The sequence below is a fragment of the Brachionichthys hirsutus genome, chromosome 12 (genome assembly GCF_040956055.1).
Source record: "Brachionichthys hirsutus isolate HB-005 chromosome 12, CSIRO-AGI_Bhir_v1, whole genome shotgun sequence".
NCBI lineage: Eukaryota > Metazoa > Chordata > Actinopteri > Lophiiformes > Brachionichthyidae > Brachionichthys > Brachionichthys hirsutus.
In genome coordinates this window covers 13,847,781-13,870,107 of record NC_090908.1, presented here as the reverse complement: position 1 = coordinate 13,870,107, position 22,327 = coordinate 13,847,781, and the positions used below count along the sequence as shown (strand labels likewise).

General features: G+C 47.5%; 1 protein-coding gene across 1 annotated transcript in view; it reads right to left on the bottom strand.

Annotated features, from left to right (window-relative positions):
• Positions 1-22,327, bottom strand: part of ttn.2 (titin, tandem duplicate 2) — a 212,351-nt gene that overhangs the window by 79,530 nt on the left and 110,494 nt on the right. Inside the window, exons 114-141 of the mRNA XM_068746792.1 lie at positions 20,550-20,692; positions 16,797-16,920; positions 16,175-16,441; positions 15,993-16,090; positions 15,041-15,209; positions 14,699-14,968; positions 14,340-14,606; positions 13,939-14,217; positions 13,440-13,848; positions 12,039-12,163; positions 11,695-11,961; positions 11,345-11,614; positions 10,949-11,248; positions 10,333-10,635; positions 9,531-9,718; positions 8,909-9,023; positions 8,526-8,813; positions 8,269-8,420; positions 7,970-8,117; positions 5,278-5,577; positions 3,846-4,133; positions 3,468-3,764; positions 3,174-3,360; positions 2,977-3,092; positions 2,581-2,880; positions 1,648-1,947; positions 1,467-1,572; positions 36-232 (exon numbers count right to left, since the gene is read on the bottom strand). Coding sequence (XP_068602893.1) covers positions 36-232; positions 1,467-1,572; positions 1,648-1,947; positions 2,581-2,880; positions 2,977-3,092; positions 3,174-3,360; positions 3,468-3,764; positions 3,846-4,133; positions 5,278-5,577; positions 7,970-8,117; positions 8,269-8,420; positions 8,526-8,813; positions 8,909-9,023; positions 9,531-9,718; positions 10,333-10,635; positions 10,949-11,248; positions 11,345-11,614; positions 11,695-11,961; positions 12,039-12,163; positions 13,440-13,848; positions 13,939-14,217; positions 14,340-14,606; positions 14,699-14,968; positions 15,041-15,209; positions 15,993-16,090; positions 16,175-16,441; positions 16,797-16,920; positions 20,550-20,692 — 6,273 coding nt within the window. The remainder of the gene's footprint in view (positions 1-35; positions 233-1,466; positions 1,573-1,647; positions 1,948-2,580; positions 2,881-2,976; positions 3,093-3,173; positions 3,361-3,467; positions 3,765-3,845; positions 4,134-5,277; positions 5,578-7,969; positions 8,118-8,268; positions 8,421-8,525; positions 8,814-8,908; positions 9,024-9,530; positions 9,719-10,332; positions 10,636-10,948; positions 11,249-11,344; positions 11,615-11,694; positions 11,962-12,038; positions 12,164-13,439; positions 13,849-13,938; positions 14,218-14,339; positions 14,607-14,698; positions 14,969-15,040; positions 15,210-15,992; positions 16,091-16,174; positions 16,442-16,796; positions 16,921-20,549; positions 20,693-22,327) is intronic.

Sequence of the window (22,327 nt, the reverse complement as noted above, 5' to 3'; positions counted from 1 at the left end):
CGCTTGTTTTATGACTTACTTGTTACCACACAAACCTGTCGGGTCTTCGATGGTAAAGAGCTCTGTGGGTTCGCTGGGGTGACCAATGCCGGCCTCATTCTCAGCACACACCTGGAACTGAACATCTGTTCCCTCGATGACATCAGTCACTCTGTACTTACAGTCTGGGCCTGAAGTCTTACCACATTTCACCCAGCGGGTTCCGAGTTTCTCCTTCTTCTCAATGGAGTACCTTAAGGACAGAAAAGTGAATGGTCTTCAGGCCAAGAAGTTTACCAAAGGGCTACCAGTAGTACGAGGACATGTTCACAGGAGGCGATTTATTTTACTTCTTAACAAGAGCTCCGAGCTCTCCGAGGTTAATGACTGAGACAAAGACTTCTTGGGCCTGTATGATCCATAAAGACTTATTGGGCCTGTATGATCCACAAAGACTTCATGGGCCAGTCTGATCCATAAAGACTTCATGGGCCTGTATGATCCATAAAGACTTCATGGGCCTGTCTGATCCACAAAGACTTCATGGGCCAGTCTGATCCATAAAGACTTCATGGGCCTGTATGATCCACAAAGACTTATTGGGCCTGTCTGATCCATACAGACTTTGTGGGCCTGTATGATCCATAAAGACTTATTGGGCCTGTATGATCCATAAAGACTTATTGGGCCTGTATTATCCATAAAGACTTATTGGGCCTGTATGATCCACAAAGACTTCATGGGCCAGTCTGATCCATAAAGACTTCATGGGCCTGTATGATCCACAAAGACTTCATGGGCCAGTCTGATCCATAAAGACTTCATGGGCCTGTATGATCCACAAAGACTTATGGGCCTGTATGATCCACAAAGACTTCATGGGCCAGTCTGATCCACAAAGACTTCATGGGCCTGTATGATCCACAAAGACTTCATGGGCCAGTCTGATCCATAAAGACTTTGTGGGCCTGTATGATCCATAAAGACTTCATGGGCCTGTATGATCCATAAAGACTTCATGGGCCTGTATGATCCATAAAGACTTTGTGGGCCTGTATGATCCATAAAGACTTCATGGGCCTGTATGATCCATAAAGACTTCATGGGCCTGTATGATCCATAAAGACTTTGTGGGCCTGTATGATCCATAAAGACTTCATGGGCCTGTATGATCCATAAAGACTTCATGGGCCTGTATGATCCATAAAGACTTTGTGGGCCTGTATGATCCATAAAGACTTCATGGGCCTGTATGATCCATAAAGACTTATTGGGCCTGTCTGATCCACAAAGACTTCATGGGCCTGTCTGATCCATACAAGCTCGTTTGCAGTGTCTAAAACGCGTTTCAAGAAGTCCCCTCACTCTTGTTCAGAATAGAAAGATGATGTCACAATGGAAAGCCAAAAGGATTACGCATCGTGACAGCTCACATAAAACGCTTTACAGTCTTGCTCTAGAAAAAGCATGCAACAGTGAAAACCTACTTGAGGATGGGTCTTCCTCCATCATTCTTCGGTGCCTCCCACTGCAGATCCACATATCTATTTGTTACAGCCTTCACAGCAAGGGCGTACGGAGGACCGGGAGTAGCTGCAACACACGATGCCCTAATTACCCCAAAGCAGCGTTTCTCTCACGTTACAGCTGATTATGTCTGAAACCTACTGAACGTGTCTTTTGCCAGCACAGAGTCAGGCAGCTCACAGAACAGCCCGATGCCCGCGGCGTTCTCTGCGGCGACACGGAACACGTAGAGCGAGCCTTCATTGAGCGGTGTCACGGTGTACTTCAGTTCTTTAACCGTGGTGTCCACCGCCTGCCAGCCTTTTCGTCTGGCATCACGCTTCTCCACCACGTAATTAGTAATCGGTGAGCCGCCGTCACGCTCGGGAGCGGTCCACTTCAGGTCAGCGCTGTTTCTGCTGATGTTGACGACGTCCAGCCAGCGAGGAGCTGAAGGGGGGTCTGAGGAGATCAAGCCACAGGTTGTGCTAGTGAAACGCTACGGTCAGAACCAGCATATTCATCATGCGTTTGATCAAACTGGAAGAGCGATGGGGAAACGTGGCTGATGTTACTGACTCGTCGAGACAGTCAGACTGACAGAAGCAGTATTCATTTACTCATTAATGAACTCTTTTGTAGTACAAGTACACCATCTGTATCCTGTGACATGAACACTACAGCGAGACAGATAACTGCTGTCTGCATTTCTCATCAGCTCCAGGTTAAAATGGGAGCTGATGAGACCGTTGGTTGGAGGTTCTGGTGCTCCTCCCTGAGCAGGAAGTGTATGTCTGTTAGCTCCTGATGCTGCTGTTTTGTGACGTGTCTGTACTCGTATGTTTTTTGTATCTGAGTCATTACTGTTACATGTGGCACGACTTCACCGAGAAACATTCCTAGTCTGTGAACCCTCAGTGACAATAAACACCTTCTGGTTCTGATTCCAGATTAGCATCGCTAGCAGCAGCTGAGCAGCTTTGACTGCGTGTTCATGTCAACATGATAAATGTGGATGATGATGAGTCAGAAGTGTACATCTATGATTCCTCAGAACTGTGTTTCTTCCTGACCCATCACAGCAGCTCCACTCACTGAGTCTCTGTTTGCAGAGCACTGGCTCGCTGGGTTCACTGGGCTCGCTCTCGCCGGCCATGTTAACAGCTCGCACCCTGAACGAGTACTCCTGCTTCTCCATCAGGCCCTTGAGGAAGTGCTCCAGGATATTAATGTTCTCTGCCACGCGGATCCAGTCCGTGGTACCGCTCTTCAGCATCTCAATGACATAGCCATCGATCTTCGCTCCACCGTCATGCTCCGGTTTGGTCCACATCAGGAAGCAGGAAGTCTTAGCCACATCCTTCACCGTGGGCTTACCAGGAGGCCATGGCGGATCTGGAAGAGGTAGGTCACAGTTTTTATAAATGGAAAGACTTCTGACTGTAATATTCAGCGAAGCAAAGGGTTAGAAGGAAATAATAGCTTTTGTACCAATCGGATCTTTGATTAGAATTGGTTCTGTCTCCTTGCTGGGTTTTCCAGTTCCAGCAAGATTTTCAGCCAGGACCCTGAACTTGTATTTCTTCCTGGTAGGAAGACCTTTGACTCTGCACAGGGAAACACGTCAGCACATTTAGAACCAGCAGACAAACACAACGCTGATTCCAACCTCCCGCTGTGGAAATCACCTGTAGTTGGTGTCTTTAATGGGCTGCTTGTTGCATCTGATCCACTTGTCGTGATCCGGCTCATATCTCTCAACCCAGTATCCAGTGATGGGACTTCCTCCATCCTCATCAGGCTCATACCAGGACAAAGTCGCCGAGTCCTTGGCGATATCTGAAGCCTCCAGCTTGTAGGGAGCTCCAGGAGTGTCTGAGGACAAGAATCACCAGGTTATAAAATGGATTTTGCATTAATCTTCTGGAAAACGATTTTATTTGCCAAACACTAAGGAAATGACATTTCATCCAAAGACTAACCAAAGGGGTATCTGGCAATGATGGATAGGTGATCAGCTCCTGGGCCAATGCCAAACTGGTTTTCAGCAAACACTCGGAAGATGTACTCCTTGAATCTGACCAAGCCTACAGCTTTGTAAGTGGTCTGCTTGATGGTGGAGGACAAGCGGTGCCAGATCCCACTGTCAGCAGCTCGGCGCTCTACAATATAGTTGGTAACTCTGGAGCCGCCATCATCACGTGGAGGGTTCCAGGCCAGGAAGCATGACTCGTTGGTAATCTCAGAGATGTCAAAGGCAGCCGGGGGACCGGGTATATCTGTGTCGGAGAACAATTCAAACTCAAATTTGTCAGAAACCAAGACGTACAGATTTGTAATTCTTTCTGTCCAGGTCTTACCAAGGATGTTGACGTCAACGGTTGCTGTTGCACGGCCACTGCTGTTGGTGGCTTCTATGATATAGGTGGAGCTGTCACTTCTCTTGGTCTTGGTGATGGTGATGGTGGAGTGTCCTGGCTTTGTGTCGATGGACACTCTGTCATCAGGTTTGAGGACCAGGTCAGCTTTGGTCCATTTCACCTGGGGTTCAGGCTTACCCATCACCTCAGCCGGGAGTTCAATCTTGCTGCCAGCTTTGGCCGTCAGACCGGCCAGTAGCTTGACATCCAGCTGTATCATTGGAGGTTCTGCATCGCCAGAAGAAACCAGAAAAGTTCAAAAACATGTACTTTCAGACCAGTTGAACCTTAAAATGTGACCTTTATTTAACCAAGAAGTGTAGCATGAAAAACAATACAAGAGCGACCTGGCCATCAGCCAATCATCTGAGGCGACCGGAAGGCTTGAAGCAGGATGTTATTTCTGCTGTTAGAAGTCATCTTAGAGCAGGGGTCGACATACCGGGCCCACGAGGTGATTCAGGATGACCCGCGGATAGGCAAAACATTTATTTATTTATTTGTACCTGATCGTGACCGGCACTTGCGCTCTTGGCAGACTAGCCTATCATGTTTTATTAAGTTCTATTAAGAATACTTAAAGGAGGCGTTCCTATCGACTCCCGTAACTTATATGTCTTATGTCTTTTGTCTTTTTTTCCAGGGTTCTTGTATTTTATTCCAGGGTTCTCGGTCTCTGTGTTCAAGCAGTTTTGAAGGCTTCATTACCTCTTTAAGGCAGAGCGGACTTGGTGCCGAGTCACCTGTAGATAAACCCGTGTTTTAAGTCTGACTCCTGGTTTTGTCTTTCTTTTTCTTGGAGGTTGTCAGCTCCTCTTCTTCCTCCTAAGTTGGCATTTCCCCTTTGAAGCTCTAAAAGACGCTTGTTCTGTACTCATTTTCTCGAGTTTACGGCTGCTACAATGGCAAACGTTACATTGGAGAAAACCCGTTAGTTTTTCAAAATAAAACTTTTAGACTCTAATAATCGATACAACATAAATTATATAAATGAGTTCTTATTCTGTGTGGGAATGCCTTGCGGACCGGTACCGTTTTATTAATTATTGAGAAAGGTTGGCGAGCCTTTCTGACCAGTTCGGGTTAAATAAATAGAAACTTATGAACAAATGTCACCCTTTTGTAGTAAACATTGTACAGAACTGATGTTACTATAGCAACATATAGCGCTTCTGTTGGTGTTGAGAATGCAATTAAACAATGAACCATTTAAAAGGAGTTTCGTCAGTCTCGTGAACCAAATCTCGTCAAAAAGGAGTTTCTGGTTTATTTGTTCTGATTTAGGAGTTAGATTAAAATGTTGGTGAATTGTGGTCTATGTAGTACCTCCTCCACGTAAGAGAATTCACACAATTAAATCATTTTTGGCTACCTTTGGGATCAACGGCCTGGATCTCGTCGGTGGCCTTACAGGACAGGCTGGCGCCGAGTCGGTTCAGGGCTCGGACTCTGTAGGAATACCACTGGCCCTCGATAAGACCAGTCACCTGAAACTTTAGCTCAGGCACGAGGTCCCCACAAGGCTCCCATTTATCAGCTCCTCTCTGGCAGCGGTCTATATTGTAACCACGGATACCAGAACCACCGTCGTACTTCGGGGGCTCCCAAGTCAGGAAGATACCGCTAGCTGACTTGTCTCTCCATCTCAGGTTTTCTGGAGGGTCGGGGATTGCTGGAGGGAGACAAAAGTACAGAGGTCAAAACGTTCACAAGAAGTGTTCAGAAAAATACCTCACTCTTTTCCAATTAATAGATACAAGTTTTAGCCCTGAAAGTGCAAAAATAAAAACATATATATGTATGTCTATGTAGCAAAGGGTTGATGATGAAGAATATATTTATGAGATAGAATGTTAGAGTACAAGTACAGTCACACAGTAGCATGTATTACAGTACAAGTACAGTCACACATCCTGTCTAAGAGGAGCATTTCTTGCGGTCTTGTTTCCGTTGAAAGTCCTTCGTACATAAATCATCCACAATTAACAATACAAATAAAAATAAAACTAATATTAAATTACTCAATTGATGCAACGTAACATTAGAAAAATAAAAATAAAATAAATTACACCACTGATGCAAAATGACAACGAATGGCAATAGATTACATAAATTACAATAAATTACAATAAATTACAAAGACACTTAATATGTGCAACGTTGGTGGACAAGAGGGGGTGGGGGGGGGGGTTTGATCCGGAGAGAGTCGTGATGACTATCTCCGTTTCTGTCCCCCTGGTTAGGGTTAGGGTGTGTGCAGCGTTTCTTCAGGTGAGCGTTAGGATTAGGGTGTGTGCAGCGTTTCTTCAGGTGAGCGTTAGGGTGTGTGCAGCGTTTCTTCAGGTGAGCGTTAGGGTTAGGGTGTGTGCAGCGTTTCTTCAGGTGAGCGTTAGGGTTAGGGTGTGTGCAGCGTTTCTTCAGGTGAGCGTTAGGGTTAGGGTGTGTGCAGCATTTCTTCAGGTGAGCGTTAGGGTGTGTGCAGCGTTTCTTCAGGTGAGGGTTAGGATTAGGGTGTGTGCAGCGTTTCTTCAGGTGAGGGTTAGGATTAGGGTGTGTGCAGCGTTTCTTCAGGTGAGCGTTAGGGTTAGGGTGTGTGCAGCGTTTCTTCAGGTGAGCGTTAGGGTTAGGGTGTGTGCAGCGTTTCTTCAGGTGAGCGTTAGGGTGTGTGCAGCGTTTCTTCAGGTGAGGGTTAGGATTAGGGTGTGTGCAGCGTTTCTTCAGGTGAGCGTTAGGATTAGGGTGTGTGCAGCGTTTCTTCAGGTGAGCGTTAGGGTTAGGGTGTGTGCAGCGTTTCTTCAGGTGAGCGTTAGGGTTAGGGTGTGTGCAGCGTTTCTTCAGGTGAGCGTTAGGGTGTGTGCAGCATTTCTTCAGGTGAGCGTTAGGGTTAGGGTGTGTGCAGCGTTTCTTCAGGTGAGCGTTAGGGTTAGGGTGTGTGCAGCGTTTCTTCAGGTGAGCGTTAGGATTAGGGTGTGTGCAGCGTTTCTTCAGGTGAGGGTTAGGGTGTGTGCAGCGTTTCTTCAGGTGAGGGTTAGGATTAGGGTGTGTGCAGCATTTCTTCAGGTGAGCGTTAGGGTGTGTGCAGCGTTTCTTCAGGTGAGGGTTAGGATTAGGGTGTGTGCAGCATTTCTTCAGGTGAGGGTTAGGATTAGGGTGTGTGCAGCGTTTCTTCAGGTGAGGGTTAGGATTAGGGTGTGTGCAGCGTTTCTTCAGGTGAGCGTTAGGATTAGGGTGTGTGCAGCGTTTCTTCAGGTGAGGGTTAGGATTAGGGTGTGTGCAGCGTTTCTTCAGGTGAGCGTTAGGGTTAGGGTGTGTGCAGCGTTTCTTCAGGTGAGCGTTAGGATTAGGGTGTGTGCAGCATTTCTTCAGGTGAGCGTTAGGGTGTGTGCAGCGTTTCTTCAGGTGAGGGTTAGGATTAGGGTGTGTGCAGCATTTCTTCAGGTGAGGGTTAGGATTAGGGTGTGTGCAGCGTTTCTTCAGGTGAGGGTTAGGATTAGGGTGTGTGCAGCGTTTCTTCAGGTGAGCGTTAGGATTAGGGTGTGTGCAGCGTTTCTTCAGGTGAGGGTTAGGATTAGGGTGTGTGCAGCGTTTCTTCAGGTGAGCGTTAGGATTAGGGTGTGTGCAGCGTTTCTTCAGGTGAGCGTTAGGGTTAGGGTGTGTGCAGCGTTTCTTCAGGTGAGGGTTAGGATTAGGGTGTGTGCAGCGTTTCTTCAGGTGAGCGGTAGGATTAGGGTGTGTGCAGCGTTTCTTCAGGTGAGCGTTAGGGTGTGTGCAGCGTTTCTTCAGGTGAGCGTTAGGATTAGGGTGTGTGCAGCGTTTCTTCAGGTGAGGGTTAGGATTAGGGTGTGTGCAGCGTTTCTTCAGGTGAGGGTTAGGATTAGGGTGTGTGCAGCGTTTCTTCAGGTGAGGGTTAGGGTGTGTGCAGCGTTTCTTCAGGTGAGGGTTAGGGTGTGTGCAGCGTTTCTTCAGTTGATGGCAAAAAAACTGTCCTTATAAAAATGACTCTGTCCTGATAAAAGGTGAACCACGAGTATCACCTGAAGACCTTTTTTATTCATCTGACTCACTTGCAGGAGACGAGACGTTGACGGGCTCGTCAATGTAGGCCGGCTCTCCTGGGCCACACTTGTTGCAGGCAGTGACTCGGAAGAGATATTCCTTCCCCTCGACTACGTCGGTGACGGTGAACTCCTGATCCTGGATACCTGTGACCACCTGGTGGACAAGGCAGGTAGGCACAGAGGTTAAATGTTTTAATTGGACTTGAGGGAAGATCTAGATACACCCAGTCACATCTGTTGGGACATTTCCAAACCTGATTGACAATGTGAAAAGAAAAGCGTGAGAGGAGCAACTGATTATGTACCTTTATCCAGGTCTTACGGGTCACATCCCGTTTCTCCACCTGATAGCCAGTCAGAGGACTTCCTCCGTCATGCTCCGGAGCATCCCAGCTCAAGTGGACATGTCTCCTCGTCACCTCCATAACCTTGAAGTCCTTTGGAGCGCTGGGGGCCGCTGGAAGAAACAGAAGTATTTTAACAAGCCAGAACAGGTTCTCTAAACTGTTTCTGAGGAGAGCTCGGTTGTGTTCTGGATCAGAAGCAGTGCTTCCTGTCACACCTATGACATTGACTTTGATCTCTCCTGAGACAGATGTGACATCGTTCTCCAACTGCAGGGTGTATGTGCCTTTGTCTGGTCGGACACTTGGTGTGACAGTTAGTTCTGTGAATGTGGACTTGGTCACCAGGGTGACCCGTTCATCGCCGGTGGGCAGCTCCTTCTCTCCAAAGGTCCACTTGGCAACAGGGGTTGGGTAACCTGTGATAGGGACTCTGATGGTGAGAGGCTGAGGGACAATCACTTCCAAGCCGTCTTTGAAAGCACTGAGGTCCATTGTTGGTGCAACTGGGTATGAGAGAAAGATGCAGGGGCAACCATGTTAGTGCCATTTCCTCTCTATCGAACCAGCAAACATATTAAACACGCTAAAGAGATCTCACCGTGAGGGTCATCAGCCAGAAGCGGTCCAACGACGCTCGATGGCTCAGAGACTCCAGCAGCATTCTCAGCCAGCACTCTGTAATTGTACTTGGTTCCGAATTTCAAACTAGATACCTGAAGTTAAAGTCAAAATAAATAGAATTTTAACAGAAATCCATTTCGTATGATGACAAAATATGAAGTTTGTCTCTATTGGTTCCTGTCAATCACACGCTTATTAACCATTACAATAATCGTAATTCTTTTTTCGTTTTTACTTTGAGAGTTATTACTGGAGGCAGCAGAGAAACGACTTGAAGCCAACAACTGATAATGAATTGCAAACTGGAGCATGCACCATCAAATCCACTGTGACCATTAGGAAGTTGAAGGATCTGCTGACCTTAAAGCATCTAAAGGCTTCTCTCCAGTGCAGGACAGAAGAAATATATGTAACATTTCTAAAGCGTTAACCAATAGACTCACAAGATGTAGCCTCACTAATGACTTGAAGGCTTTCAGCCTCATGTTGTATCATATTAGCCTGTTGCGCTAACAAGTTCAGAGGTGTAGCCTGATGTGCTAATTACGGTCCACAGCCAGAGCACACCCCGCTGAGATGGGAAGGTGTCCCAGCAGTACCTTATAGGACAGGTCAGGGCAGAGGCGGGCATTGCAGCGGAGCCACTTGTCGGCGCCGTCCTCACACCGTTCAATGATGTAACCGGTTATCACACTGCCTCCATTGCTCAAGGGAGTCTCCCAAGTGAGCTGTACAGAACTCTTGTCCTGCCCACTCCAGACCAGATTCAGAGGGGGACTTGGGGGTTCTACAGGAGACAGAAACACAACTTATCGATGGAGGACATGATGGGGTTTAGCCTTGATGCTGGTGCCTCCAGGTTTGTCTTCTGGTATCGGGTGTACGGCCGCCTGCCTGTCTGCTATTGCTTCGTCTTTGTTTGTTCACTGTCACACGTTGTCATGTTTGTTTGTCTGTGATGGTGTCTTGATCTAATATTCCCCCTACGGGGACCCTAATCTACTCTAATCTAATCTATGGGTATTTACAGATTTTACTTTTTGTACACTACCATTCAAAAATTTGGGGTCACTTAGAAATTCCCTTATTTTTGAAAGAAAAGCACTGTTTTTCAATGAAGATAACTTTAAACTACTCAGAAATACCATCTCGACATTGCGAATGTGGTACACGACTGCTCCAGTGCAGATATGTGGTTCTTGGTGCAACATCTGCATCAGTGTCTAGCGGTCACTCCAGGGTTCTAACAGATCATGTTAGCACCGCTGAACACGGTTAGCGGCTTAGAGAAGCAATGGACCTGACCTGGGTGACCCCAGACCTTTGAATGCTAGTGCATGTCAACGTTTCCCTTCTTGGAAGTGAGACTGCTGAAGTTGTCTCTCTCCGGGCTGGACTCACCGATTGGGTCCATGATCTTGATTGACTGCGAGGCAGCGCTAGGCTTGCCAACACCAGCCTTGTTCTCTGCTTTGACTCGAAAGATGTACTCTTTGTTTTCGATGACGTCATTGATAACAGCACTGAGTTCATCAGCTTTGGTCACCAGGACAGGCGACCACTTCACAGACGTCCTGTCACGCAGCTCTACGATGTAAGAGGTGATGGGAGAACCTCCATCAGATGGGGGAGGCTCCCAGGAGACGGTACAACCAAACTTGGAGACATTTCCAACGATCACATTCAGGGGCGCATCAGGAACATCTAGAAAAATAAACACATGTGAGTAACCTGACAGTACCAAGTTCAAATCAACAATCAAATGAACAAATGACAAACCGGACTGGGGCGCCCAAATATTTTATGATGGTGTAATGCAGGGGTCAATACTACTACTACTACTACTACTACGTAGGACACATTTTACTTTATACCACTGCCTGAAACTCAGCACAGTTTTCAGTCGCTCTGAAGCAACAAAGGATGTCCCTCCACTTGTGAATCCTGTCAACAGCATCGTTATTTACTGACCATCTTTTAACATTCCAACTCTGAAAAAAATGAAGTTCAATCTCACCAAACTTGTTCTTGGCCTGGACAGGTTTGTCCGTCTCTACGTTGGGTCCACTACCAACGTGGTTTCTTGCACAGACTCTGAACAGGTACATGGCATCCTTCTGGAGACCAGACACCGTGTACTCGGGACTCTCAGCATGGTCAGTGGCCAATGTCCATGTCTTACGCTTCACGTCACGTCTCTCTACCACATAGCCTGTCACCTTACTGCCGCCATCGCTCTCAGGTTCCTCCCACACCAGGCTGACTTCACCATCAGCTGTGTCAACCACCTGGAGGTTCTTCACAGGTCCTGGGATATCTAGGAGAGAAAGTCACATTGTTGCTTTTGTTCCTTTCCTTGATCCTTTGCTGGTCAGTCTTCCTGTACAATCATAAGTCAGCTGATTAAACTCACCGATGACTTCCAGGTTGATGAAGGCTTCTCCCTCTCCGTGTTTGTTCTTGATGACAACCTTGTAACGGCCCTCGTCGGACTTCAGCGGGTCCTTCAGACGGTATTCTGTGCGGTCAGCAGATGTGTGGATGCTTTCTCTGGGCAGACTCAGGTTGTTGTACAGCCAGTCGGCCTCGGCCTGTGGGTAGGCGCTGTAGGGGACGGCCATGACGATGGGCTTCCCGGCATCTGTGACATAGCTCTGGTCTGTCGTCTTTATCTGAGGGATGGCTGGAGGCGAACGACGGCTTTAGTCCAGGAAGAAGCTTTCAACAGATTACTCACTTAACATGATTACTTGAGCCCCTCACCTGCCAACTCCAGCTTTGCCTTGGCGTCTTTGTCTTTGGCAATGATTCTGTACTCTCCTTGGTCTCGAGGTCTGATTTCACACACCTGTAGTCTGTGTACTTTGCCCTCACTCATCATCTGATGTTTATCTCCCTGAACCACAGGCATGTTGTTCCTCAGCCACTTCACCTCCACCCTGTCCTTGTTGAGCTCCACTTCGAACACAACGTCTGAGCCCGGAGGTTCAAACACATCCTGTGGTGGTCGGACAATCTCCACTGGGATCTCTGCAGAGATTCAAAAGAAGGCATCGACGCCGGTACAGAGCAGGAACCCCTTCACCAAGCAGTTCATGGAGACTCACCCTCAACAAAGAGCCTGGCTCTGGATCTCTTGTCCTCGACACCACAAGCGTATTCACACTCGTCATAAGGTCTACACTCTTTGATACACAAGGTGCAGATCTTCCCATCTTTTCCAAACGTGTATCTGTGAAGAAAAATGTCAAATGAAATGTTAGCATGTCTTGCTTACTAACGTGGCTGTTGACATCAACATTTAGGGGTTCTTTTCAAAATATTGTATGCAATGCAATTTCTTTTTTACCTGGATCCAGACAACAGACTTATCTTCTGACAAGAACAAGAGAAGGGGGTCCGCTCTATGCTCAGACACCCCCGTATGGGATTGTGAATTTTTATAAACTTGGAAAATGTATCGAGTATATTTTGCTACAGGTAAACTGTTTCATGAAATTAATATTGAAATCATTAGTTCAGATTTATTTGCCACTCATGCTACGATGATTGACGATATATCGCATACGTGTCAACCAATACGCTTTCCCCCGTATTTCTGTATGGGGAAATCGAACCTTGGGGCAGTACGGCGTACTGTGGAAAGTAGTACGGGGTAATCGAACCTTGGGGCAGTACAGCATACTGTGGAAAGTAGTACGGGGTAATCGAACCTTGGGGCAGTACGGCGTACTGTGGAAAGTAGTACGGGGAAATCGAACCTTGGGGCAGTACGGCGTACTGTGGAAAGTAGTACGGGGAAATCTGTAAACACGGCAAATGAAAAAATAAAGCAGCGATTCTGAAAATACCGGCCAAAATGATAAACGAAGCCGCGAAAGGAGAAGTTATCGAATCTATTTGCAGCTAGCAGACGACCTTCTCACTTTACACTTCCGTCGTCATTGGCAACACATGAGCAGAAGCATTTCCGCAACTTTTCAACTGCGATTCAGCCCCCCCCAACCCCCCCAGGAACGTCTTCATCAGCGTCTGCCCGGGTTCAGCTACACACGATTGATGAAGAGAAAATGGACTGATGAAGAGTGTTGCATCGTCTCCAGCAGAACTGTCTGAACCGCCAAGAGAAGCGTCCCGGTGGATTTGAATGAACCTGATTGGTCCACAGAGAGGATATTCTCGTTTTTTGCCTCACTCTTTCCCACTTCACCAATTTATTAAGAATTTAAAGATCTGAACTTTGCTTCTTCTGGACGTTGTGTCTTTGTAACAGTCTTGTTCAAACGTAGCTTAACTCTGATTGGTGCACAATAAGATAAATCCTTTTCTGGAGTTCACGCCTCCAAATTTCACCTTCCCCATTTGGAAGAATTGTTTTGGTGCCTGAAATGAGCTTACCAGTTGATTGTACGCCGCATTAAATGAGATTACAGTAAAACCAGGACCTGGACCTTTATACCCTGATCTATGGACAATTTGGGGGCATTGATTGTTTTGATGGGACGTACCGTGGTCCTTCTCTGATCTCGCGTCCATTCCTGTACCACTTGACATCAGCTTTCTCTTTGGTCAACTTGCAGATGAACTCTGCGTCGTCAAACTCGGTGATGGTCTGGTCCTTCAGGTGAGTGGAGAAATCCGTGGGCGCCTCACTGATGATCAGCTCGGCAGTGGATCTGCTGTCTCCGGCCACTGCCGTGTACTCCCCCTCGTCCGCCAGCGTACAGTCCTTGATTGTCAGTGTGTGCTTGTCCTTGTCAACCCTGTAGGCAACTCGTTTGGTGAAGGTGATCTCTTCTCCAGCCTTCATCCACGTCAGCGTGGCGTTAGGCCGGTTGACCTTACAGGAGAAGCTGACGGTCCTCTTCTCCTGAGTGTCAATGTCCTCCAGAGGAACGATGATCCTCAGACTCTCCTCTGAACGAAACATCACGACAGAAGACAAACGAGTCAGTGCCGTAGAAACGCCTGATTGGAAATGGAACACCAAAATGTGTCACCACTGACCTTTGACGGACAGTTTGCAGGAACTCTTGGCCTGCTCGCCTCTCTGATTAGTCAGATTAACACTGAAGTTGTCCTCGTCTCCCTTCTGGGTGTCTCTGATCCTCAAAGAGAAGACATTGTCTCTCTGGACCATCACAAACTTGCTGCTCTCGAACAGGGTCTCGTTGTTCTTCAGCCACTTGACCTTTGCTCCTTCAGTGTTCACCTCACAGTTTAGGACAACCTCCTGACCTTCGTGGGCCTCGGTGTCCTTCAGCGGAGTGACGACCCTTAGTTTCTCTGCAGGACAGTGACAACATGACGTTATTTAAAATGAAGGACATTTAATTAGTTGAATCATTAAATATACAATAGGCTTCCTAACAGGTCCTATCTCTTTGTTCAGGTTTCATTGGTCGTACCGAGGACTGCCAGGTCAGCACTAGCTCTGGTTGGTCCAATCATCACCACGTATCCGCCCTCGTCTTTCAGCTCACAGTTCTTGATGATCAGACTTCGTCTCTTGCCGTCGCTGACCGGCTGGTATTTGTCTCCTGCTTCCAGTTCCTTGTCGTCTTTCAGCCATTTGACCTCAAAGGTTTCTTTGGAGACGGAGCAAGTGAATTCGGCCTTCTCACCCTCCACCACTTCCTGGCTGCGAGGCCTGGAGACAAACTCAGCGGCCAGTTCTGAAACGGGACCAATCAGAGGTATGAAGTTTTACAATGGCTATTAAACTTCCCAACCAAATGCCCCATCGGCTTTTATCTCCCGCGCATACCATTAATCTTGAGGTTTCCAGATGTCTTAATTCTGGGACTCAGTCTGCAGTTATAGTCTCCAGCATCCGCCATCTTCAGGTCCTGGATGAGGAGGATCCTCCTCCTCCCATCAACAATCTGCTCGTAGCGGCCGCACTCCAGCAGCTCCTCGTCTCCTCTATACCAGGTCACGTCAGCACTGGGTTTGGAGACCTCACAGATCAGCTTCACGCTGTCCGTCTCTGTACCCTCCACGTTGGACAGGTTCTTGGTGAACCTGGCCTCCTCCTCTGAAAGCAGAGGAACAAAGTCAGCTGAAGGCCCCGGACACAGACCTGTGAGCACCAGGACTGCATTCTTACCAATCACAGTCAGCGTGCCAGAGGACTTGGATGTTTTGGCGTCGCATTCATACTCGGCCTCATCGTCGAACACAGACTTGTGGATGATGAGGCTGTGTTGTCGCCCTTGAGCAATAATTTCATACTTCTTTCCCTTTCTGATTTCACTTCCATCCTTAAACCAGCAAACCTGTGACCAGGAAAAACAAGATGTCAGAAAGGTTCGTCGATGTGACGACAGCATCATCTCATTAGTAGTAGCAGCAAGCAACAGCTTAAGGTGGAGATAGCCACTAGTTAGTACCGGCTATCAGCTAGCAGTTTCTAGTAGAACGTTTTTGGAGACAAGGTCAGAGAGACCAGACTTTGATGGTTTGGACATGTCCAGAGGAGAGACGGGGACTATATCGGTAGAAGGATGCTGAGGATGGAACTGCCAGGGAACAGGACTAGAGGGCGACCCAGGAGAAGAGACATGGACGTAGTGAGGGAGGACATGAGAGTGGCTGGTGTTGGGGAGGACGAAGCAAAGGACAGGGTGAAGTGGAGAAGGCTGGGTTGCTATAGCAACTCCTCAGGGGACAAGAAGAAAGTCCAGTAGTGGCAGCTACGATGAATGTCGTTGGTGGTCAGGAGGGCCGATGGTGCTTCTGTCAGTCGACCCCGGGGTTAGGATCACTGTTTGATGTCAGGAACTCTTGGAACTGTGAGGTGAACGCTGAAGGAGCAAAGGTCAAGTGGCTGAAGAACAACGAGACCCTGTTTGAGAGCTGCAAGTTTGTGATGCTCCAGAGAGACAACGTCTTCTCTTTGAGGATCAGAGACGCCCAGAAGGGAGACGAGGACATCTTCAGTGTTAATCTGACTAATCAGAGAGGAGAGCAGGCCAAGAGTTCCTGAGCTGAGGTGACATCACACAGTGACCCTAACCCGAGGTGATGACATCACAGCTCCAGTTTCACCAGCGACTCACCTTCATGTTGTCTCTGGAGAGTTCACATTCAAACTTGGCAGGTTCTTTCTCTTTGACCTCCACATCGTGGAGCGGCTTCAGGAAGTCCACGTGTGGAGCTGTGAGACATGTGGAGCTGTGAGTGGCGGGTCAGCGAGCAACGCTCCACAACGCTCCTGTGATGATGTCACCGCTGTACTCACGCTCAACGCTGAGGAAGCAGGAGGTTTTGAAGTCTTTGGCGTCACAGGTGTACGTCTTCGAGTCGTCCTGAGTACAGTTGTGGATGAGCAGCGCTCTCTTGCGGCCGTCAACGATCATCTCGTACTTCTTGGTCTTGCGTATGTCTTGTCCATCTCTGAACCATCGCACCTCGGCGCTCTCTCTGGAAACGCCACACTCCAGGCTGGCGGTGGCCTCCTCCTCCACGGTCTGGTCCTCCAGCGGTTTGGTGAACTCCACGGGCGGTTCTGAACAACATCAAAGCCGTGCCACAGATTACAACTAAAGATTATCATCACATTATTATGCACTTCAACCTGTGAGTTTCTGGGGTCCAAGTAAAGACAGAAACCTTCTGGGTTCTGCCCAAACGTGGGGCGGGGGGGCATGACGAGTGTGTCTGGAACCAACGAAGAAGAAGCCAGTGAAGCTAAATGAGATGATTTGTTTTCGGTGGACGCTTCACTGCCACGCCGTTTGACACGGACGGATCTGATTGGTGCTTGCTGCTGGCTGTGGGAGATGATGTCATTGTCTCGTTGAGGTTAAAGCTCTAAGGGGGGGTGGCCAGCAGACGAACCCTCCAATCAGCTGACAGCTTACCTCTGACCGTGAGAGTGGCCTCCGTCTGGAAGTCTTTTGCGGTGAGTCTGATCTGTCCAGCTTCATTTAACTGGACGTCCCGCAGAGTGAGACAATGGACTTTACCGTCCACCTTCAGCACCACCTGTAAGAGCAACACAGCCACTTAGCCTGGGTCGTGCTTCCCTGAGTAAAGTCTGCCAGGTTGAACACACACAGTGTGGGCTAAATCCCCTGAGTAAAGTCTGCCAGGTTGAACACACACAGTGTGGGCTAAATCCCCTGAGTAAAGTCTGTAAGGTTGAACACATACAGTGTGGGCTAAATCCCCTGAGTAAAGTCTGTAAGGTTGAACACACACAGTGTGGGCTAAATCCCCTGAGTAAAGTCTGTAAGGTTGAACACACACAGTGTGGGCTAAATCCCCTGAGTAAAGTCTGTAAGGTTGAACACACACAGTGTGGGCTAAATCCCCTGAGTAAAGTCTGTAAGGTTGAACACACACAGTGTGGGCTAAATCCCCTGAGTAAAGTCTGTAAGGTTGAACACATACAGTGTGGGCTAAATCCCCTGAGTAAAGTCTGTAAGGTTGAACACATACAGTGTGGGCTAAATCCCCTGAGTAAAGTCTGTAAGGTTGAACACATACAGTGTGGGCTAAATCCCCTGAGTAAAGTCTGTAAGGTTGAACACACACAGTGTGGGCTAAATCCCCTGAGTAAAGTCTGTAAGGTTGAACACACACAGTGTGGGCTAAATCCCCTGAGTAAAGTCTGTAAGGTTGAACACACACAGTGTGGGCTAAATCCCCTGAGTAAAGTCTGTAAGGTTGAACACACACAGTGTGGGCTAAATCCCCTGAGTAAAGTCTGTAAGGTTGAACACACACAGTGTGGGCTAAATCCCCTGAGTAAAGTCTGTAAGGTTGAACACACACACACAGTGTGGGCTAAATCCCCTGAGTAAAGTCTGTAAGGTTGAACACATACAGTGTGGGCTAAATCCCCTGAGTAAAGTCTGTAAGGTTGAACACATACAGTGTGGGCTAAATCCCCTGAGTAAAGTCTGTAAGGTTGAACACACACAGTGTGGGCTAAATCCCCTGAGTAAAGTCTGTAAGGTTGAACACATACAGTGTGGGCTAAATCCCCTGAGTAAAGTCTGTAAGGTTGAACACACACAGTGTGGGCTAAATCCCCTGAGTAAAGTCTGTAAGGTTGAACACATACAGTGTGGGCTAAATCCCCTGAGTAAAGTCTGTAAGGTTGAACACACACAGTGTGGGCTAAATCCCCTGAGTAAAGTCTGTAAGGTTGAACACACACAGTGTGGGCTAAATCCCCTGAGTAAAGTCTGTAAGGTTGAACACACACAGTGTGGGCTAAATCCCCTGAGTAAAGTCTGTAAGGTTGAACACATACAGTGTGGGCTAAATCCCCTGAGTAAAGTCTGTAAGGTTGAACACACACAGTGTGGGCTAAATCCCCTGAGTAAAGTCTGTAAGGTTGAACACATACAGTGTGGGCTAAATCCCCTGAGTAAAGTCTGTAAGGTTGAACACATACAGTGTGGGCTAAATCCCCTGAGTAAAGTCTGTAAGGTTGAACACATACAGTGTGGGCTAAATCCCCTGAGTAAAGTCTGTAAGGTTGAACACACACAGTGTGGGCTAAATCCCCTGAGTAAAGTCTGTAAGGTTGAACACATACAGTGTGGGCTAAATCCCCTGAGTAAAGTCTGTAAGGTTGAACACACACAGTGTGGGCTAAATCCCCTGAGTAAAGTCTGTAAGGTTGAACACATACAGTGTGGGCTAAATCCCCTGAGTAAAGTCTGTAAGGTTGAACACACACAGTGTGGGCTAAATCCCCTGAGTAAAGTCTGTAAGGTTGAACACACACAGTGTGGGCTAAATCCCCTGAGTAAAGTCTGTAAGGTTGAACACACACAGTGTGGGCTAAATCCCCTGAGTAAAGTCTGTAAGGTTGAACACATACAGTGTGGGCTAAATCCCCTGAGTAAAGTCTGTAAGGTTGAACACACACAGTGTGGGCTAAATCCCCTGAGTAAAGTCTGTAAGGTTGAACACATACAGTGTGGGCTAAATCCCCTGAGTAAAGTCTGTAAGGTTGAACACATACAGTGTGGGCTAAATCCCCTGAATAAAGTCTGTAAGGTTGAACACACATACAGTGTGGGCAAAATCCCCCGAGTATTGTCTGTCAGGTTTTCAGAGGCACTAAGTCAATAGGTATTTGTTCCTCAAACACTGTGTACGGTTAACAGGTACTTAGCTATTAAGTTGGGATTACTTTCTGCTCAGACAACACAGTCAGAGTACTTTCCTTGAAAACAACCACCAGATTTACAGAATCAGGCCGCGTATATCGTCAAGATTAACCGTGAGATAGTCGAGCCATCAGTTAGAGTTGCCATGTTATAAGGACTTGGGTTTTGCCTTCCTGAACAGCGACTTCAAGGCTATTTTGAGATGCCAAACAGGCGAGTGTGTTCACAAACCCGATGCCTTATGCTGTGCCCCGAGCCTTGAGTGCAGGAGAGCAGATCAACACTTTACTTCTCATGATCATTGAAGTGAAGATATATCAAACAATCAGCACCAGTTAGGTTGCGGGTTTTATCATCATGAAATGACTTTCAACTCCTCAATGTTAGTAATATTCAGAAACTCCAAGATTGGTGGGATTTCCCCCCTGAGGTTTGCCTGTACAGGCTACACCACAGACCCAGGGCTGGGTTTGTGCTCCGTCAGCTGAACGCCTGCAGGCAGCTGCTTCCCTTCCTGACCTTTGACACCTTCAGGCTGATTTACACGCTGAACCCACGGAGACACAAGCAAAAGGAAAGGATTCCCTCGTGTTAAGAAACACAAGCACGTATTAAAAGGAGAAACATTTATCTCTTATCATCTCAGAGTTTATTAGTCCTACTCTACAACAGATTAAAGTATTTAAGAATACTTTTAACAATATTTAAAGGACAAACTAGTTAAATTTTATTGGTTATTGGAACTGGGACTGAGCCGTCGGTGACTGATTCGGTGATCAATCAAGTTCAAATACCAACATCTCTATAAAATAAAATCAGCATTTTGTTTTTGTTGGCACCCTAAACTCATTTTAGTTTAAGTTTAATTATTTCTAATGTTCAGGAGCTCACTAATGATTTTATTCTTCGTTATATTTGTAAGGATTGAATCGTTCTTGATGTGGTTTCGCTGGTAGTTTCTAACTAACCAGTTTCAACGCGGAGGCAGTTCTAGGTGACCATCAAAGGTTTTGGGTTGACGTTTTGACAACCGGCTAACGAAGCAGCACAACTTGAACGGGGATCCGATCAGCTGCTGGAGCTCAGCGGTTCGCTCCTCGCTCATTCCTGCCCTAATCGCTCACATTTCAAGGCAAGCAGAAATAATCGGGGCTTGCTGGTGCTTTAAAAGCAGGAGTCGCCATTAAGAATCTGTTGCCACCTGCCCCAAGCGTCAAACTCCTGCAGCTGTTAAAAATAACCCCGCAGAAATGCTAGCAGGGCAGAAAAGTCTCCTGACTTTGTTATCTCAAAACCAGGATCGAATGCTCAGCTGGAATCCTGAACCTTCCCCAGCAGGCCTTATATGAAGACAGCCTCACGCCGGAGTAGCTTGGAGCACACAAACGGCCTCAGGCCTGGACTAGTCTACGAAGCCAGCAGGTCTGCTTTCAGGAAGTCTTTGTGGCACAGAAACATTTGTTACTCCGGCGTGTTGGGACTTACTCTGTCGCTCGGTTCCAGCTTTGTACCCCCCAGGAACCACTCGACAGCGATGCCTTCATAGGACAGCTCACATTCGAATGTAGCGGTCTCTCCGGCGGTCACAGTCACATCCTTCAGAGGCCTGGTCAGGCTGATCACTCGAGCTTTAGATTGGGGAGACGACATGGTTAGTCTCCCCCCTCCCAAAAGAAGTCAACCAATCCAAAATAAATCCCCGGAGAAAATGGCTAATCTTCAAATGCTAGTCCTCATGTTGTGGTTGAGCTGACGGCAGGCCGCTGGAAGCCCTCAGGACAACTGAAGTCAGCCACCCTGGGATGGGCATTGGGGGGCCGCGCTAATTAGCATATGACCTGCTGTCAGATTAATATGGCCGGCACAAACCAGTGAGGGGCACCGTCGTGTCCTCCCCCTGCCAATCACTGCAAACCTGCTAGATAAGGCATGTGGCTACTAAAATAACCGAGGGATCTGATTGGCTGAGAGCCCACCTCTGCCAAACACATCAGACGAGCCAATCTGCTCCTGTCAATCATCAGCCTGCAATTTTCCTGGAAAAGGAGAATGTGAAGCTGCAGGCCAGAACCACCTAACAACACGCGGCAGAACATGTCGACCTCAGGGTTCTGCCTGTCGGAACCCTGAACCTTAAAGCAGGTCGAACCGAGGTCCAGGAAGTCCGCCGAGATTAAAAAGTTTTGACAGCAGGCTGCTTCACATGCCTGAACTAAAGCCCCTGAACTGTCAGGCTGGAGTGTGTGAAATCAATATATGTAATATCTGCTCAGAGGAACAAGTAGAAAAACCAGATTTGAACTTTTCAATGTTTCACACACTCCAGGGACCCCGTCTGAGCAAGTGTGTTTAAAGTCCGCAAACAGAGTCTTCATTTTCTCATCCAGCATCCTTGTTGTTTAAAGTCGCTTTCACACCAGAACTGTTTGGGCCGCTTGAAACGCACCAATTTTCAGGTCCCCAATCGAACCAGAATCCACTTGGTCAGGTGTGAAAACGACTTAAGTCCTGGATGTAGTTCAATGTCTTTCACACCTGCCCAAACGAAGCGGACTATCCAAGGAAACGCACTGGTCTGTTTACAGTGGACCTAAGTCCTGGACGTAGTTTAAGTCCCAGATGTCGTGGTGTCCATCACTAGTGACCTACACGCACTGCTAGTTACAATCTAATGATACACAGATCGACTCCGATATCACAGTTTCATCCACCTGAACCAAAGATCGTCTAATTTACAGACTCCGCCCTCATAGACAGGTGACATCACGTCGAGCAGCGCCTCAGTGTTTATCAGAAGATCAGCTGCTTCACTCCAAACTATGTGAACCTGAACTGTTTCAGTGTGTGAACCTGGACTGTTTCAGTGCGTGACCTGACTGTTTTAGTGTGTGAACCTGGACTGTTTCAGTGCGTGACCTGACTGTTTTAGTGTGTGAACCTGGACTGTTTCAGTGCGTGACCTGACTGTTTCAGTGCGTGACCTGACTGTTTTAGTGTGTGAACCTGGACTGTTTTAGTGTGTGAACCTGGACTGTTTCAGTGTGTGACCTGACTGTTTTAGTGTGTGAACCTGGACTGTTTCAGTGTGTGACCTGACTGTTTCAGTGTGTGAACCTGGACTGTTTCAGTGTGTGACCTGACTGTTTTAGTGTGTGACCTGACTGTTTTAGTGTGTGACCTGACTGTTTCAGTGTGTGAACCTGGACTGTTTTAGTGTGTGACCTGACTGTTTCAGTGCGTGACCTGACTGTTTTAGTGTGTGA